We start from the raw sequence: 19,126 nt of genomic DNA on the forward strand, positions 1-19,126 counted from the left end.
TACTTATGGTGATACACAACTACATTAGAAACTGCAATTAGAAGCACTTCAACACTGAACAAATATTTTCTAATGTTCTATAAACAGACTGTAAAAGATTGTTGACCAAATCAATGCTGCTTTTCATTATATTGGCTTGCATTCTGAGCATTCATTTAATGAATTTGTTCCATAATTGCAGCCCTTGAAAATACACAGGCAATCGTGCATGTCAGTAAATACTAAATAGTAATGTTTTAAATGGAATATCGCAATGAACTTGGAAATGCTGGTCGCTGCGTGTGCGAAAGTTCTTTGCCTATTGTAAGAAGTACAATTTATACAAATGTATAATAAGTGGGGAGGCATGTTTTATTCAGCATTGCAGCTGCAAGAAATGCCATGAATTGTTGGGTGTGTTTAATGCTGGATTATAGCAATTTGAAACATGTCAAACACATGGCTAACGCCTCATGCTTCACTCATTCTTGCATAAACCTGCATTGCCACCATCCATTATACCCTTGGTAACAACACAATTTTGCAAGTAAATATTGTAACACTAAGTAACCTTCGAATTCAAGTTGTTTAGGAAAGGGAAAATGCAATCTTGTGCATATAGTGTCGCTGTCAGTTTTGTAGACAGCCTGAAAGCTCAAAGATTAATTATACTGGTAGTGACTTTCAAATGTAAAATATAGTAGTTATCTTTAAAGATATTGGTAAAGTATATAGCATTATATATATGATTCTCAAGTAGTCATTAGTGATAACTACAGGCATTGTTTCTGTAATTTGGGGGAAGGATGTTGTATTTGGTGTTAAACATATAGTTTCGTAATATCCATTGGTCTGTGTATTGTACATAAAGGCTAAAGATTATGACAACATGACCTTTGATCCCAGAAGGTAATTTTTTTTCCTGGCAGAGTCATACAAGCACATGTGTTGTCATGAAATTAATCTTGATAAACTCCCATAAGTTTCTCAGTTTTCTAGCACACCTTTTATCGGGCAGACTGATAATAGGAAAATATTAAAGATTTTTATTCTTGTAATTTCATGATGTGCATCATGACTTGTGTTTCTCAGTGCCAAATAGTGGCCTGAGCTTGAACTGTAGTGGTGGAGAATCCAGAGGCACTTCAATAAACCTATTAAAAAATGTTGGTAGAGCATTTACAAAGTGCTGGTTAACACAAAAGTGAAATGTGCTTGTTAATGAGACTATGTACACATAAGGTCTAGGAAATCCTTTCACCTGCAGATAAAAAAAATTCCAATGTACAAGGGCTTTCTCCATTCCTGGAAAAGACAAAAAAACGATGTCACACTGTTTAATAATTACATATCCATCTATTATTACACTCACCAAAGGTTCTACTTTATAAACGTCACACTGTAGGCTGATTTGTTCTTGCTCAATGTGTGTGTGTTCACAATTTTAAGTACTACTTCACATGACATTTCCAAACATGGCTTAGTTGCTGGGAACAATGCGGGTTTGAATTTAAGCAACTGAGACTAGTCCAATCGCTGGTTCCAAGGAACTGCTCTGAACAGTGTTTAACAAAGTGTAGGGATGGCACAGGTGAATTTATTCAGTAAATGGATCCAATAAAGTAAACCAAACTAAATCATATTGTGTTGTTAATTTAGACCCAGAGGGCCAAGTGGAGAAAGATTGTAAGCCATATTGCTAGCAGCGGGTCAGTTCAGTTCCCAATTAATAGCAGGGCATCAGTTGGGGCATTGCAGTCTCGAAGGGTTTAGGATTCCAGCTTTCAAGCCCCAGACTTAGGGTTTAGAAAACCGACCAGGATCTTCCCCCTTTCCAGTGATCTCTGCTGGAAACTGTATGTTTGCGGATGGCAGATGAAGACCTGATCAGGCTTGGTTGCCTTCTGTAGACAAACATCCTGCACAACACTCACTCTACACTAATGCATGAACATTGACTTTTTGGACACAGCACTGCAGGGAAACTGAACCCCAGACAGGAGTTACTAGGTTCAGGAGACAAGGAAGAGAGAAAGCCAAAACAAACTTGGCCACAAACAAAAATTAGCGCAGATGAGGTTTATTTTATTGTTCCTGTGTCTACTTTTCTCTTTTATATGATGGAAAATATGCAAGGTTCTTTTTCTTTAAAGAGAATGAGAAGTTTAGTCTGCATTGTAAGAAGCGTGATTCTGTCTCATTAGTTGGAGGTGATCTTTTTACGCCCAGCTAGACTTTACTCTCAAACCAATTGAACCGATCATGTGGAGTTATACCTTGACTTGAAGAAATGTTGTGTCGGAATATATTTCTAACAAAAGCAGCAGCAGAATTACCTTTTCCACCTGCAGTATAAGGATTAAGAGGAGCAAAAGATGGATTTTGGTAAATTTAGAAAAAAGAGGCTGCAGAATATGACTTAATCTTAGATTGGCCCCAAAGTTATTAAAAAAATGGTTATGTTTACGATAATGTTTAAAATAAATGACAAAAGTTAAGAGTTTACAGAACCTGTAGTAGCAGGAAGTGAATGAGCCTGTGTGGTGTTGTCAGTCACACTTCTATAAAGTCACCACTGTTGTTCAGTGATTTAAAAACGAAACAGACCATTTGTGTGCCCTGATTGGAAACACACGTGTCTGTGTTTGAACGCACTCTTCGAATTCTGTAGGAGGAAAATTACCCTGTGGGTGGTATTGGTGCAGGCTGATTTTCCAGTGGCTCTTCCCAGTATCACGTTTGTGGGCAGTTAAAGCCTCTGCCGCCATATATTTATCTTGTCAGGGTGGAGACAATTGCCATCTGCTCCTGATTTTCATGTTTTGAAATTGACATTATGATAAGGACCATAAAATACAGCTCTTCTTATCACTGCACCACCCATTCATTTTATTTTCATTTTAATTTCTGTCTGGAGCAGAGCAGTAATAAATGGTGTGTGTGTGTGTGTGTGAATCTGTGTGTGTGACTAAAAATCTCTTTATTTTTGTTTTAATTTGTACTTCTCTGGTGGGTGAGATGACTTTTACCTCCCCTGTTCACTGGTGGTATGACACCTTTCAGGTGTTAATGAACCTGAATATTCATGAAACCCAAGCTCAAATATTTTCACAGGTCCTTTACCACCAGCGCAGAATTGGTGAGCAGAACAACTGGTTATCGAAGTCATGCACCCCTTGAAAATTTCATTCATTATTATTTATATACAGTTTGATTTATGGACTGCAACTCTAAAGACAAACTGTGGAACAGCTTTCATTTGTTCTGCTCATGACATCTTCCCAGCCAAGAGTGGAATTTCCGTTGTCCAGCACAATAGCTGTGGCAATGCTGAAGTCTCATTCAGATGTTTTGGGTTTTAACACAGATTTTGACTGTGAATTAAAACCTATCTTCCCTCTGTGAACAGGTCTGATTAGTTGGAGCTGCAGCAGCATATGTAGCCCCTCTCGTCAGCAGTATAATCCCTTTTTAGGGCAGCAGAAGAATGGAAAATCTATTCCTCTCCATAGAAGTTTGTGCTTTTGGAACACAAAGCACCACTAGGTGTTTTTTGTACCTGGCTCAGGATGCCTCACGTTCTTGTTTGAATGAGGACAGCATTCGAGAAATGTTGCATCTTTTTCACAATTACTTTCCTGATTTATAACGTAATTTTAATGTTTGTTAAGGGAGCTCTTTGCTGTTTGAGAGTGTTGCTTTCAGCCTCCCTCATGTGTGATATAACGGTGGTAGTCAAGCACTTCTTATGTTGCAAAGGAATTGAGAGAATACTCGAACAGCAGAGAATTCCCTCCCCACAAATATTACGACATTTGCATGGAACACTCGAGGTGAGCTCCACAGTTCATCAACTTAAGACTCTTAAGAATCACTCCTATGTTGCCACATCTTATTTTTTTCAAAAATTCTGGGTGAAGTTTAAACATGCGACAAAGCACCCGAATATTTAGCCAATGTTACTGGTTACATATGTTCTTTGTTGTGGGCTCAGATTTGGGTGCCAGTCTTTACTGCTTTGATGGAAAGTACCACTCCTGAGTTTTACACACTATTGTGAAATGTCATTGTGTTACAGTTGGGTTGTGAAGTTCTTTTTTCTTCATTGGTTGTATTCTACACTTCTAAAATTCTCGGCTAAGTTAAGACCCATCCTTCTTTGTTCCTCTGAATCTTTTGAATGAAAATTGCTTGTAAAACACACAACTAATGTGAAGAATCATTAGTGTTGTGGTTTGAAAAAAAAGTGCTTGCTTTATTCCTCGCAAGAACCATCAACATGATGGTGTCACATTTTCCATTCCTATTATCTTCTTGGTTAATGTTCAATAAGAAATGCTACCTGGACTGTTTGTTCATAAACACATCTGCTTCAGCAGTTATTTACTGTAGCTATAGCGGCTGTCAGGTTTTGTGTAACTGCATGCTTATTTGTTTTATTTGTATCCTGTATATTCTCATCCACACCTGGCAAGGGTGGAAATAAAGCTGCTGTTCTGTTTCATATGTACCCACCCTTTTTGTTGGCTAAATATTTTTTGGGGGAGGATCTGTTCCATTTTACGAACGAGAGTTTTTGGGGGAATTTGTCTACAGCTCACTTGCAAAATTGTAGTAGATGTTGCTGCAAATCGTGTTGTCTGATTCTTTTTTTTAACCTAATACTGAACACCAGAGCACATTTCAGGTGTGTGCATTGTGTGTTGAGCTGGTTTGGTTTGCAAGCGGTGGAATGACAGATTTTGCTGATGTGTTTGAACATGACAGCAGTATACTTTTTTAAGTGAAGCTTATTGTTGTATGTGTAGTGCTATGTAATAACTGTGTTTAATTGGAGCTTATTGTTGTAAGTGCAGTGCTATGTGATAAATATGTTCAAAACTTTAAGGAGAAAACAAATTGCCTCAAGAGTCAGTAGTGTGTAGATGCACAATCTTGAAGTTGTGGTTTATAAAGTCATTGTAATTCTTTATTTACTGTAAGAATTTAAACTGATGTTGGCAAGACATCTCATTGCTGTCCTGAATGTACAGTACATTTATGCAGTGAAAATGATAAAACATTTATTACAGTAGAGAAGGTAATATGCATAATTTATGCTGTTTTTAGCACAATCATTAGTGATATTCTTGATAGATTTTATTTCAGCTTTCATATCTAATACATGCCTGGAAAATTAATTTTATATCTTTCATTTATTTGCCTATGTTAAAATTGAGTTTTAAGTCATCTTCAAGTGAACAGTTTGATTGCTGCTCATGCATGGGCTTAATTACTTCCTAGAAAGGACAGTATTAAATGTTTTAAATGTCACAAAAATAAATGAATATCAGCCTTTAGATTTTAAACTAGTAGTTTTTGCAGCAGGGACTTTTTTTCTTTAAATGCCTTTGAGGCAAATTTTTATTTAGTCACCCAAAAAAAGGAAGCCCATTGCACTATTTATCACAGGCTTGATATTGCATGATTTGTAACTCTGTTACAAAATTTTAATTTAGTATGATTAGCTGTGCATCATTAAACAACAGTCTTTCATAAGGAATGCTGTAAAAAATCTGACAGAATCAAGATACCGAATGTTTTAAATAATCTACAGTCATTCATGGTTGTTGCAGCCAGATAATGCTGTGTGAGAATAAAAATAGTGCTTGAATTTTGTGCTTTCATTTTAACATCTATTTAGATGGAAAGAGAGAAAACATAACGATTACTGTATAAATTCTATTTTTATCATTTCATATAGCTCAACCTAATGCATCTGGAAGGCCAGAATTTTTTTATAAAAAACCTAGCGATACACTACTGTACCAATGAATTGAGTGAATACTTTTTTTTAGGGGGAGGGATAAAAAGGCAGCAAGTCATTTATTCAATACATTTATTTGTTGGAAGATTGTACCATGCTTTTCCTTTTTCTGCTGAGGCTGCCTCCGTAATTGGCAGAATGGGACCATCTTGATAATGGAAGTGTAAAGGTGTAACGAGAGTGTTAATTGACGCTTCTTAATCACTTTTAGGTATTAAGTCATGATGCAAGAATCTGCGACAGAGACAATAAGCAACAGTTCAATGAATCAAAATGGAATGAGCACTCTAAGCAGCCAATTAGATGCTGGCAGCAGAGATGGAAGATCAAGTGGTGACACCAGTGGTGAAGTAAGCACAGTAGAACTGCTGCATCTGCAACAACAGCAGGTAAGTTTTGTTTTTCCTTCAAACCTTTCTTTTCTATATAATCCTAGTTTAATGCAAAAGGTTACCTCCTATTCCCTCCCTCCTCCCCGTAGGACTCTAAAATATTATGAATGTTTCTAATGATTTTCATTTTTTTTGTTATAAAAAAATTGCACAAAGTGATCATAGCCCACTGGTATTGTGCTTGAATGTGGTGTGTTTGATTTTTTTTCTGGACCTATGCGCTTTTATTGTTAATAACTATACGTTCTTTCCTTAAGTTAATCTAAAATAATATCAATCAGCTTCATATTTTTACATGAAGTCTTCAGGNTTTTTTTTGCTTTGGTTAATTGAGATGTAATATGTTATTTTCCACCAGAGGGCCACGTTATTTGATTCTCTCTCACCTGCTCGCTACCAAATTGCATGGTGTTTGTTAGGAAATCAGTACCAAGCACACGAGTGGAGACTGACGACATAGAAAAACATTCAAATTTAAAAAAATCGTGCTCCACAACGGTTACAAAAATAAACCCTTGCTTCAGCTGGTTTTTGTAAACTTAGTTCTGTTATCATACAAAGTAAACAGATCCAGATTTTAAAATATTTAAGTCTTAAGCTATTTGTACATGCGGTAGTGCCATTAAATTTTTATTACCCTACTGGCCCTACTCATTAAATTCTTTTAAAAGTGTAATTTAAAAGCTGGCGCGACAAAGTATTGCAATGAAACATGTTTGAAGTTTTTTTTCTTTTGGAACATTTAATTGCAGATCAAGAAAGTATAATGAATCAAACTCCTGTTTGCACTACATTTTATGCATTTAAAAGGTAAAACAGCAACACAGTATAGGTGCTTGTCCTGTTTTGATGCATAGTAATTATGAAGTGTTGCCTTTTCTCTCTAAGAAGTAATGATGTTTTGTTGGGATCAGGTAAGTGTATGTGAAGCATATTTGACTGAACACATGAAGGTCTCACTTGGTTCAGTAGAGTCCAACACCATATCCTTTCAATTCAGATTTTGTATCCCTGCGTTATAATACCCCACCATTTATACCAGTTTTGCTTTTGTACATTGCATGATTCAAACTAATTCCACAATGCTATTTTTATTCATTATGTTTATGATGAAATCTTGATGCAAAGATTATTTTTGCAAAGTTGCCTTTGGTTCCTAACAAGTTTTAGTCCATTACAACTTGCAAATGTGCAAAAGCGAACTACAATAGTTTGCAGAAGTAATGGGCCAGAAACAAGCCCTGACTGACAGAAAAGTTTTTATTTTGTAAATGGTATCAGTCTTCTCTATGGTGATCACATGTTATTGTTTCAAAGATCATAATTGCACTTTGAATGCCTTATTGCACACTGCACCTAATAAGTACATTTTATATGGTGAGTTTTACACCAGTTTAGTTGACTAACTTACGTCTAAAACTTGTCTAGTTTGTTTCCTATAGGTATCAAATATTTTAAATATGATTACAAGTGTATTACTATGAGTCATTCCTGATAGTTACTATGAATCCTTGTATTGGCCATAGCATTTGTTTTGCAATGGTGAATTTGGTTGAAGAATACCTGTTAACTGAACTAGTTTTTTTTTGTAAATACACAGTCATTAGGGTAACAACTTTCTTTAGTGTTACTAATAAGATTTCCCATTATAGTCCTGTATTGCCAAAGGCATATCAGTTTTTACCCAAAAGAGGGCTAATAAAGATGGGACTTAGTGTGATATGAACAAGCAAAGCTAAGGCATAACTATGTACTTGTTGCAAAAAACGACAATTTTTGGGGGAAGACATAATCCGTTTTTTGACATTCATGAAGGGGGTCTTAGAGGTAGATCTGGGGAAGATGCATTGAATGAATAGAAGAGAGCTGGAAGCACAATTATAAACAAAGGAAACCATGAAAAATGTAACTTGAAGAATGACAAGCTCATATTTGATTTAAGAATTAAATCATTTCTCATTTAAGATTCCTGATTCAACAGGGAGCAAGAAAGATTCTAGGTGGGCTCCAAAGTTGAAAGTGGTCTGTGTGTACTCCAAGTATAAGCTTCACACAAAAGTTGGCATGAGTTTGATGGGCTGATCAGCCTTCTAATATTCCTGTGTTCTTATAAATCATTTGGATTTGGAGAAAACTCACCGTCTAGCTTATAAACCCGATAAAGTCTTTATTGTCCTGAGCTTTACATCTTTGCACATACTTACACAATCACAATCACAGTTATGAATTACTTGATTTTTAAGCCAAACCAGGAACGATTCCCATTTGGTTATAATCTAGAAGAATGGAAGGGAAAAGCATATATCCTTATGAAAGATTAGGACTCCTGAAAAAGAAGGAAAAAAGTGCATTTGTGTCATTTGAAGGTAATTTGGCACGTGATATGAAGGTATTAACCTCAATGTCTGAGAGAAAACTGTCAGTAAGTAATGGAAAAATCCCTATTTCAAGGAAAACAAAGAAACCTTCAGTTAATGCATTTGTCGTGTTATCATCTCTTTCGTGTTTTAAAATGCCACGTTGTCAGCAGATCTATGTAGCCTTCCTTATACCTGAAGGTTGGGGAGATACACAACTCCAATGTGAAGCAAGGTTGGTTCTAATGGGTTTGCTGAGCTTCTTGTGGTAAAACAGTGGTCATGGAATTATTGTGAACCAAAGTGTTTATGTGAATAGTGGTCACGGACAACCTTGTAATTTGTAATATAAAAAATCCGGCTTTAACAGTTCGGCTAAAAAAAAGGAAAAACAAATAAAGCATTTTCTTTTTAATGCACTTAAAGTGACATCAACACCTGTTCAACATCTGACAAGACCACTCTGATTGCAATGTTCAGACCAAGACCCTCCTGATTGGCTCCTGTGAGCATCTCCACAACTCGGGCACTGACAGCATCACCATCCAAGGATGCACACTTCACCTTACTAAGCCAGTCTGGAACATTGGCATCTTGTTTCACCCTCAACTATCCTTTCTACCCCACATCCGTGCCATGACCCGCTCTGCCTTCCCCCACCTCTGCAACGTTGCCCGGCTCCGCCACTGTCTCACACTGCAGGCCGCCGAAACCCTCATATACGCATTCATAACATTCAAGCTTGACTATTGCAAACTCCTTGCTTGTCGGCCTCCCCAACTCCTCCCTCTATAGGCTGCAAATCATCCAGAACTCTGCAGCCCGTGTCATCTCCCACACCAGGCTCTGTGACCCTAGCACCCCCATCCTCACCCGACTCCACTGGCTTCCCATCACACAGAGGATATAGTTCAAGATCCTAGTCCTCACCTTCAAAGCGCTCCATGGCCTTGCTCCCCCCTACCACTGTGACCCCTAACCCCCTACTAACCTGCCTGCTCCCTCTGCTCAGCGGACTCCAGCCTGCTTCATGTCCCCCGCCTTGCCCGCCCCACCATTGGCCGGCGGGCCTTTGGCCACTCTGCTCCTACCCTCTGGAACTCCATCCAGCAGTCTCTCCACCTCACCGTCTCCCTTACCTCCTTACCTACCTATCTTAAGACCCTCCACTTCGACCGTGCCTTCGATCACCCTCCTTCCTCCACCTGCTCTCCACCTTCCCCGATCCTGAACCCCAGCTCGGGTCTGAAACATTGATTGTCCAGCACCTTGGGACGTCCTCGCGACGTGAAAGATGCAATACAAATGTAATTTTGTTGTTGTCGTTGTAAAGAAACCTGTGTCTTCTTTACCCAGTCTGCTTAATTCTTCTTTTTCTTCTAAGGTGCGACAGATATAAGTATGTAATTGTGAAATTGAAGTGTGGGTGGGAATCTTTCCAAAAGGAGAAAGTAAGGCAACTGAGTGCGGAAATCACTAGATGTACAAATTTAGCAGTTTGCAATTCCCTATATTGATCCTCAAACACTGAAGTCGATCTGTATCGCCATTTATTTTGAACCGGTGTTTTAAATTTTTTGCAGTGGTAATTGGGAGTTTCTTTCCTATTGCTGTATGAAAATGCNAAAAAAAAGTTGGAGAAATTATCAGTGTTATCCCTAAAAGTTTAATACAGATGCATTGAACAGAAACATGTTCCGTATTCCAGTTCAAGTAACCGATCAGTCAAGGAGATTAAAAGCACAGGCATAATAAATGTAAACTGGTTGTTTGCAAGTTTCTGAGAATCAAATGTGTAGGAATGGTTACATTACTGTTTATGCAAAACAACTTGTACAGGAATTAAGTGAGCAGTAACTCTGGACATCTCATGATATGTCCACAATAGGATACTTGCGTTTCAGCCTCATGAGCAGCCTAGCTTTTTGTGATATATCCTGTGAGCTACTAAAAGGGATACATAAGTTCCTGAGAGGGAATAGACATTGGGTCATGATAAATAGATGTTTGTCATCTTTTTGCAACACCTTCACATTGGTCCCACTGGGAATCATACTTGTACCAGTCTGTTTCTTCTCTGCATCAAGGGGCTGGTAGATGCCATCAAGAGTGACACTGTTCTTTTTGCTGATGGCACCATCCTCCAGAGAGTGATTTAGTTCTCATCCAAAAATGAAACAATGTCTGAATCGCTGCAGATGGAAGGAGACAGGATTGGACAGTAGGTAGATAAATGGTGTGCTTCTTCAGCACTGACAACACCAAATCAATAACTATCAAGAAAGATTGACCATAGTATTGGTGCCCATCCATCTCTACTCTGTAGGACTGCAGCTCTTGGCTTTGTAATGACATCTGATATTTACTGGGAAAGCTTTTAGAAAAGTGGGAATGCTCAAGAAAGATTTGTCCTGCTTGTCACCATTGGCAACTTCAGTCTTCTGCTGTATGCATCTAGTGATGCAATATAGGGTGGTAGGTACAGTGGTCCTAGCTGGAGAAACAGAAGGAACTTGTAGGTCATTGCTATCAATGGCCAGCTATCCTCATTCTGGGATCTACAAGCATTGACTTTGATCACCGTGCACCTTATGCTCCCCGGAATTAGGTAAGCAGGATACACCCCTGCAGGGCGAGAGTGCACATTCCATTCAAGACCCATGGACATTTTCCATGTGTAAATGGCATGGTTACGTGGAACTCCAAGTTTGTTTTGAATTGTCTTGAGTGTGGTGATGGGTTTCTGCATGTGTCAAGACACCCGGATGACCAAAAAAAATGTGATGTCTGCTCTGGGAGACTAGGGAAAAGGAATGTTCATATTTTTCAGAAGAAAAATAAAAACATTGAAATAAATAGCCAGAAGTATGAGGTACTTTTTTTTCAAAAATAATTAAAACTTTGGAGAAGGTGATGCTTCTTTGGGTGGGAGACATGCAGCCTGGAGGCAGTCATACTTTTTTAATATTAATAATAATAATCCCTGCATTTGATAAGCAGCTTATCACGTTTTCGAGACGTCTCAAATGCTTCGTAGAATATTGGCTAAAGTAGTTTGACTGTATTTCGTGGGTGAAACTTGGTAGGCAGTTTGCATTCAGATTTTAGATTGTCATGAATATGACAAAATTTCAGCTCCTGCAAACGACCACAATCAGCAGTGGAGTGAGTGATCAATTTTATTTGGGAGATTGTTGTCTTGAACAGTAGGAGAAACTCTCTTTTTGAATAGCGGCAGACGGGACCTCAGTTTAACATCTCATTTGAAGGACGGCACTTCTGGCAATGCACGCACCTCCAGCACCACATTGGAGTGTTAGGTTGGACTATGTGATTCCAAACATGGGGCTTGAAGCCATAACCTTCTGACTCAGAGATGAGAATACTACCACTGAGCCAGGCTGACACACACTTACTGCCAAAATCCTCTTTAGTTTTGACGCCATAGTGATGAAAGTGGTTTCACCAGTAGGAATTGGCCATATTGTAAGTCAGTAAAGGAGAAATACCGAACAGAACCACTAATTTACTTGGTAAATTGAATTCTGCCCAATTTTCAAACGTATGAAGACAAAATAGACTTGAGGGCTAAGACTGGGTGAAATTTCAGTCGGTAAACTTTGACACTGAGCTGCATTCAAACCACAGGCCTGGAACATAAAGTGGAATGTTTGTAGAGTCTTGTGTGCTTGGCAAAATAATTGTTACAAGTAGCTAACAGGGCCCAAAGTCTACCTCAAATAAATGAGCATAACATTACAGTAGGACCACAATAAATGAACCTATTTGTACAATGCCCACCTCTCAGCCAGTGTGGGTTAACGTTCCATTTGTAGATAATTGTCAGTGATAGAAAGACAAGGCCAATCATCTGGCAGGAGCTGCACTGCGACAACTGCTCTCTTCTTAAACATTTGCTTCTTTAACTTGCCTGGAGAGTACTTAATGGGAATGGGTGTATTCACAAAAGAAGTGGATGCACCAAATGCCGCAGTATCGGAGGAGAGGGATAAGGAAATGGATAGGCTAAGTATAAACAGAGAGGAAGTACTGAAAAGGTTGACTGGGCTCAAGGTAGACAAGGACGGGATGCAGCCAACGTTACTATGGGAGGCACGGGTACAAATAGCGGAGGCTTTGGCTACAATTTTTCAATCTTCGTTGGACACAGGGGTGGTGCCAGGGATTGGAGAGTGCCTAAAAATACTCCCCTCTTCAAAAAGGAGCAGAAGGACAAACCTGGGAACTACAGGCCAGTCAGCCTAACATCAGTAGTGGGGAAACTCAGTGTACAGTGGTGTTCCCCCAGGGATCGGTATTAGGACCATTGCTCTTCTTAATATACATAAATGATCTGGACTTGGGTATAGCAAGTACCATTTCCAAGTTTGCGGACGACCCAAAGTTAGGTAGGATAGTAAACAGTGAGAAGGATAGGAGCCAACTGCAGGAAGACATAGACAGAATGGTAAAATGGGCGACAATTGGCAGATGAATTTCAATGTGGAGAAATGCAAGGTAATGCATTTTGGAAGAAAGAATGAGGGGAGGCAATATAGGCTAACTAATACAATCTTAAGGGGGGGTGAAGGAACAGAGAGACCTGGGGGTTCAGGTAAATGAATCCTTGAAGGTGGCAGGACAGGTAGATAAAGCTGTAAAAAGGGCATATGGGATGCTGGGCTTTATAAATAGGGGCATAGAGTACAAGAGTCAGGAGGTTATTATTAACCTATATAAAACACTAGTTAGGCCTCAGTTAGAATACTGCGCCCAGTTCTGGGCACCACACTATAGGAAGGAGTCAAGACATTGGAAAGCGTGCAGAAGAGATTTACAAGGATGGTACCAGGAATAAGGGACCTTGATCATGAGGAAAGACTAGAGAGGCTGGGATTATTCTCATCGGAGCAGAGAAGGTTACGAGGAGACCTAATAGGTTTTGAAAATCATGAGGGGATTTGATAGGTTAGAAGGGGAAAAATTGTTTCCACTGGTGGGTGTGTCGGTTACTCGAGGTCACAGATTTAAAATAGTTTCTAAAAGAAGCAGAGGGGAGGTGAGAAGAAATTTTTTCACGCAGTGAGTTGTTCGAATCTGGAATGCATTGCAATGCACAGTGAATCTTGTGAAACACTTTTGAGACGTTCTCCCAACAGCAAAGTTGTGATATAAAATGCAATGATTATTATGTTTACTTCACAAGACTATTTGGTAAAATGTTTTAAACTCGAGACTAACTGAGGTTAATAAAAAAAAGCCTTTCAGCGCTATGCATATCGGCTTTGGTGATATCGGCCTTGTGTTTGATAATAGTGGCCTTTAATGGGATTTATTGGGATTTACCATTATAGGCTTCCGCTGCCAAGGCACTGCATGAAATGCTGAATGGGCTTTTTATCCGAGTGAGACCACTTTTTTGATGTGGATTTGAATCCTAAAATATTCTAACATTATTTGGAGCCTTACTTTGCAAAATTCCACTCTTACCTATAAAATGTGTCGAGACATAGCATGCACTGAATTCTTTTCCCATGTAATATACATATATGCTCATTTTATGCCCTCAAAATAGCAGTGGAATTTTTGCAGAGCTAGACAGCAGAGATCTTTTGTTACACAAAAGTAGATTTTAAAATACTAATACTGTGAGTTATTTTACAGTCCATGTAAGAAAAAAATTCCTTGTGTGAAGGGCTTTGAGAAAGTCTCCGCATCAAATGCAACTGTTGTTTACTTATCATTAAAACACACATTTGGAAATAATAATAAATAATGTTATTTCTGTCCAATTCTTAATAAATATTTATTCAGATATAAATATTTATATTTATAAATATAAATAAATATTTATTAAGAATGTTAAATTATTCAATGCCCGTTGCCACTGTTAGCTGCTTGGGACTAGTTCAGGTTCTGTGTATCTTGATGGGAGGTTTGATAAGGGTGAGATAAACAGTACAGCATTAAAAGAATGATTATTTGTCAGATTAGGAAAACCTTTGCTGTCAACCAAATATATCTCTTCAAAAAATATAAATTAGAATAGTTTATCAACATTGTGCGCAGAGTAGACATCAGTAAAGTTTAAACCAGTGGTGTTTTTGTGGCCACATTGAGACTTGAACTCACATCGTCTAAGCTGACAATCCATTGCAGTACTGGTGGGTGTTACATTCAAGAAAGTGCAGTCCTTCAGATGAGACATTAATCTGAGGTCTTGTCTGACTGTTCAGGAGGACATTAAAGATCTCATGACACTATTCGAGAAGAGAAAGGAGTTCCTCCTGGTGTCCTGGTCTACAGTCCCCCAAATGCAATTGGTTATTCACTTCATGGCTGTTTGTGGTACATTACTGTGCGCAAATTGGTTGCCATGTTTGCTCATAAAATACAAGTCATACCATTTTACAGTGTTTCCTGTGAAGCGCTTTGAAACGTCCTCCTGATGTGAAAGGTACTATACCAAATGCAAGTATATTATTAGTTTAGTATACATGTTTATTAATAATATGGAATTGGCTCTTTAATAATATTAAAACATGACAATCATCATAAGAGGCACAGTGCAGACCGGGTATTGGTATGTTTCTACTTTTTTAACCCAAGATCCAAATTGCGTTGTGATTACGCCCTCTTGTCTCTTGCAAAACTGTTCAACTGCCCAAGAACGGGGTATGTGTAATTGCAGATTTTTCCTGTGGTGGAGCACACATAACATGGTTTATACCACAAACCTTTAGAAATCTAACCAGTTGGAGGGAAATACCCAACAGGAAGTCTTCAAGTGAAAAGCTGTGGTGGTTGCAACAGCTGATTCTACTTAACTCAAAGGTGGAAAGTGTGAATTGAAATGGGCGAGAAAAAACAAACCATTTTCAGTGTACACGAGTTGCATTCATCCCTTGTTGCCGCTCTAAATTCCTGCTGGCCATGACATTTGACATGGCTGCTGTGGTAAGTTTGTTATGTGACTTTCCACTAAATGTATAGTGTTTAAAATGCATCTTGAGAGCCTAAAATAACAGCAGTGATTTTCCTCTGATGTTGCGATTTGTATAAGCACAAAGTTGTGTCATTTCCATCATTGCATAAAACCAGGATTTCACCCTGGCCAGGTTGAAGTATTTTATTATTTTGTGCACAGGAGATTTTGGCGAAGAGCCATTAAGATTTTCTTTAAATTTATACATAATAAAATCAGTATTTAAAGACTGTGGACATGAATCCATTCTGTTATGTTTAATGGTGCTAAAATAACAAACAGCAGAAATAATTACTATTTTTCTGATTTTATTAAATACATGCTTGGCTTTAATTTGAACCAGGTTTGTTTTTAACCCTGTACAACTTGTACAAGTCCCAGAAAGAAAAGAGAAAAATTACACTAGCCTGCAAGACCATTTTGTCTCAGAATTTGAGATTGCGCAGAATTGTGAATGATACTTTAATTTGGTTTTGTTTTGGAGACTGCCCACAGACGATTTAGATTTTTCTCCCCTTCAGCAATTTGTCGCTATATCAAATTTTTAACTGAAAATGGTCTGCAGAGCAAATATAGTTGGAGTTTCAGGTATCCTGTGGTATTTTCTTCTTCCCAACTATCTTGAGATTTTTTTTTAGGGTCCAGACATGATCTTTAAAACTTTGCTAAATTCAAGCTTAAGTCAAAGTCAGTGCACCACTTGTCTCACTGTAAATGCAACTGTTCAGTGTTAATACCAAACAAATGTAGCCATGTATGTAATATAAATTCTGTTTCAGTGTGAATCCTTTTGTCATGACAATTCCAGTAAAATTAACATCTGTGTAGCAAACTGCTTACTGACTGTATGTGAACTGACTGTGCTGGTGATCTAGTTTGTCAGTGCTTGTCACATTAGCCTTCCGCTATTCTGTCACTTCTCGTTAAAGTTTTAGTTCCAGACATGTGAAGGTGACAAATTGTCTTTAAAAGAGCAGCAACTTCTTGGGCTGTATCTCCCAGTTGTTGGAGGTTTATTGCATTCTCCTGTTCTGTGGACCAGTTTGGGCGAATAGTTCTGTGATGAATCACGAAAACAGCAGCTTAACAAAAAAATACAGAGTAAACATGTCCTACTTGATGGCATGCTTTGACTCTTTCATAAAATTATTAGTTTGGAGAATGCCTTGCAATAATCAAGGGATCAACCGTAACCGAGAAAGAGATGGGCTGTGCATTGAATGGAATCAAAGTCCATTTGCAGTTTGTTTTGTGGCGCCTGATAAATGAAAAATAAAATCCTTGTCACAACTGCAGTTCGAACTGTGCCAAAAACCAGCAGTGGAGTGGATAGGTTAAAATAAAATGAAAATGCCACTGCAATATCTCGTGAGTCAACCTCAAACCGGTATTGATTACTTGGGAACAGAGTCTGCTGCCCCTATATAAACTGTGTTTTCATGGGATATATGCATTAAGCTGTTCTTGCATTAGAATTTTTAATTCGGTATAAAAATGCAAAAATTGAGCCTGTTGAATTTACCCAGACCAGTACTGCCTGATTACTATACAAGGACGAAGCGAGTTTGGATTTTTAGTATTCATTAGCTGTGTAGCTCTAATGAAAATCTTTCAAGGGTTTTATTTCATTCTAATTTTTAGTCATGACTATTTGATGAATTGCAGGTAATATGGGTCACAGGAGAATTTTTTTTCTGTTGAGAATATTTAGCTTCTTAGAAAAGTATAATTTTAAATCTATTTATTAATGCCCATATATATATAGAAAAATGTAGATAAACATGTATATCAAATCAATGATTTTATATATATCTTATAGATTGTGTTGAAAACAGATTTTCATTTTGCAAAGGTTCATTTGAAGTATTTTTTTATACACATTTTGGAATTAATTTTGAAGAAATTGCCAGTTTTGATGAAACTCACATTTTGAGTTTTATATATATTTTGATGGAAATAATTTCGCACAGATTAATTGACTCTGTGTTTGGTTATTTAAAAAAATGACAGATTTATGCTAAAAAATACATTAAAAAAATAGATTGAAGGATACCTGCCATGCACATTTGCACCTCTAACTATGCACAACGTTCTTTGCTGAGCTACTGATCACGAATGTGGCAAAGCATTACTGGCAAGGACATGATCACACAATCTTCAACTTCACTTAGATTTTTAAAAAATACTTTGACAGGGGACAAGTCATGGAAGTAGACATTTTAACTAGTACCATGACAGCTTATTTAAATAGGATCTTTTTGGCACAACTGAGTCAGGATCTAGTCCCGTTAAAGCACAGGCTAAGACTTGACAATAACATTTTGCTTAGGCGGTATTGCTTTCAGTTTTGGTTTTGTAAAATTATCACACATCATAGAATTGGAAATTACTTCTGTTGAGATTGATTCACTTTCCTATAATTTAAAAAAAACTTTACTAAATTAAATGAAGGTGAAGGCAGGAAACCTGCTTGAGGTGCATTAGACAGACATTCTCTAAATCCTCTTTAAAATGTATGAATAACATAACAATACAAAACATACAATTAGCAATATTATTAAATGTGCTCTGTAAAGGTAATCTATTCTCCATGCACTATTATTGTGATAATAAGTATTCTTTGCATTTAATATACCTCTTTTCATGTCAGGAGGACATCTCAAAGTATTTCACATGATGCACTGAGAAATGCTTTGAGACATGCTGCTGCATATTTTATGTGTGAATGTGGTAGCCAAATTTGCACACAGCAGTGGCTCACAAATGACCATGGAATGATGACCAATTTTATTTAAATCGGGGGATTCCTTCTTCCTCTTTCTTCATAATCTTTAATTATGATCTTTAAGTATCTGAGCAGTCAGATGGGACTTCAGTTTGTTGTCTCATCCAAAAGAGATGCAATAAATGTCTTCACAGAGTGAGCTTGGCTTTAACAACTGACACCTGACAAAATAGAAACTTGTGTACAAAACCCAAAACTGTAAACGTAAATGAACATTTAGATCAAATCAACTTTAAGGTCTGATTTAATAGCCTGGGCTGCAGATTTGAATTTGAAGGCTTCACTGGCCGGCAGAAAAATGTTCTTTCTCAGTTCATCAGGGATCTTACCAACAGGCTAAAAGGTATGCATGATACATCTCCCTCCTCACTAGGCTACTGGTATCAAACAGGCGAACCTCAAGCAAAATGCAGCACACTTGTCCTTGCATTTCTAGAAACCCAAAATTCCTCTGTTTGCTAATCTTACGAAAGTTGCAGATGTGCAAAACAGAACCTTCAAAAGAATATCGAGCATTCGTGATAACAAACTGCTCAATGGAGTTCCCAGAATTGTTTCCCCCACCCCTGAAAAAAGTAAAAAAAAGCTTTTGCTAAAAAGGCCAATTGAAGCTTTTTGAAGAGCTTATTAAAGGCCATTAAGAAGGAATTCATCAAAATTGTGTAGCTGAGAAGGCAGATCGAAAAGTGAGTATTTAACCTTAGGTCAGACTCAGAGTTAGTGAGTTTAATGAAGGGAAAGGTGTCAAAGTATCACTATAGCGGTGTGTAATATAAATGTATATTACACTGGTTTACAGATTAATTATTAACATATTAAAAA

At 37.7% G+C, this 19,126-nt stretch overlaps 1 protein-coding gene across 4 annotated transcripts in view; it reads left to right on the top strand.

The window, feature by feature from the left end:
• Window positions 1-19,126, top strand: part of foxp2 (forkhead box P2) — a 344,421-nt gene that overhangs the window by 179,505 nt on the left and 145,790 nt on the right. For all 4 annotated transcript variants that reach the window (XM_042335911.1, XM_042335910.1, XM_042335913.1 and 1 more), the window contains one exon: window positions 5,997-6,174. In XM_042335911.1, coding sequence (XP_042191845.1) covers window positions 6,007-6,174 — 168 coding nt within the window. In that variant the 5' untranslated portion in view covers window positions 5,997-6,006. The remainder of the gene's footprint in view (window positions 1-5,996; window positions 6,175-19,126) is intronic.

Source organism: Callorhinchus milii, unplaced genomic scaffold (genome assembly GCF_018977255.1).
Source record: "Callorhinchus milii isolate IMCB2004 unplaced genomic scaffold, IMCB_Cmil_1.0 Scaffold5, whole genome shotgun sequence".
Taxonomy (NCBI): Eukaryota; Metazoa; Chordata; class Chondrichthyes; order Chimaeriformes; family Callorhinchidae; genus Callorhinchus; species Callorhinchus milii.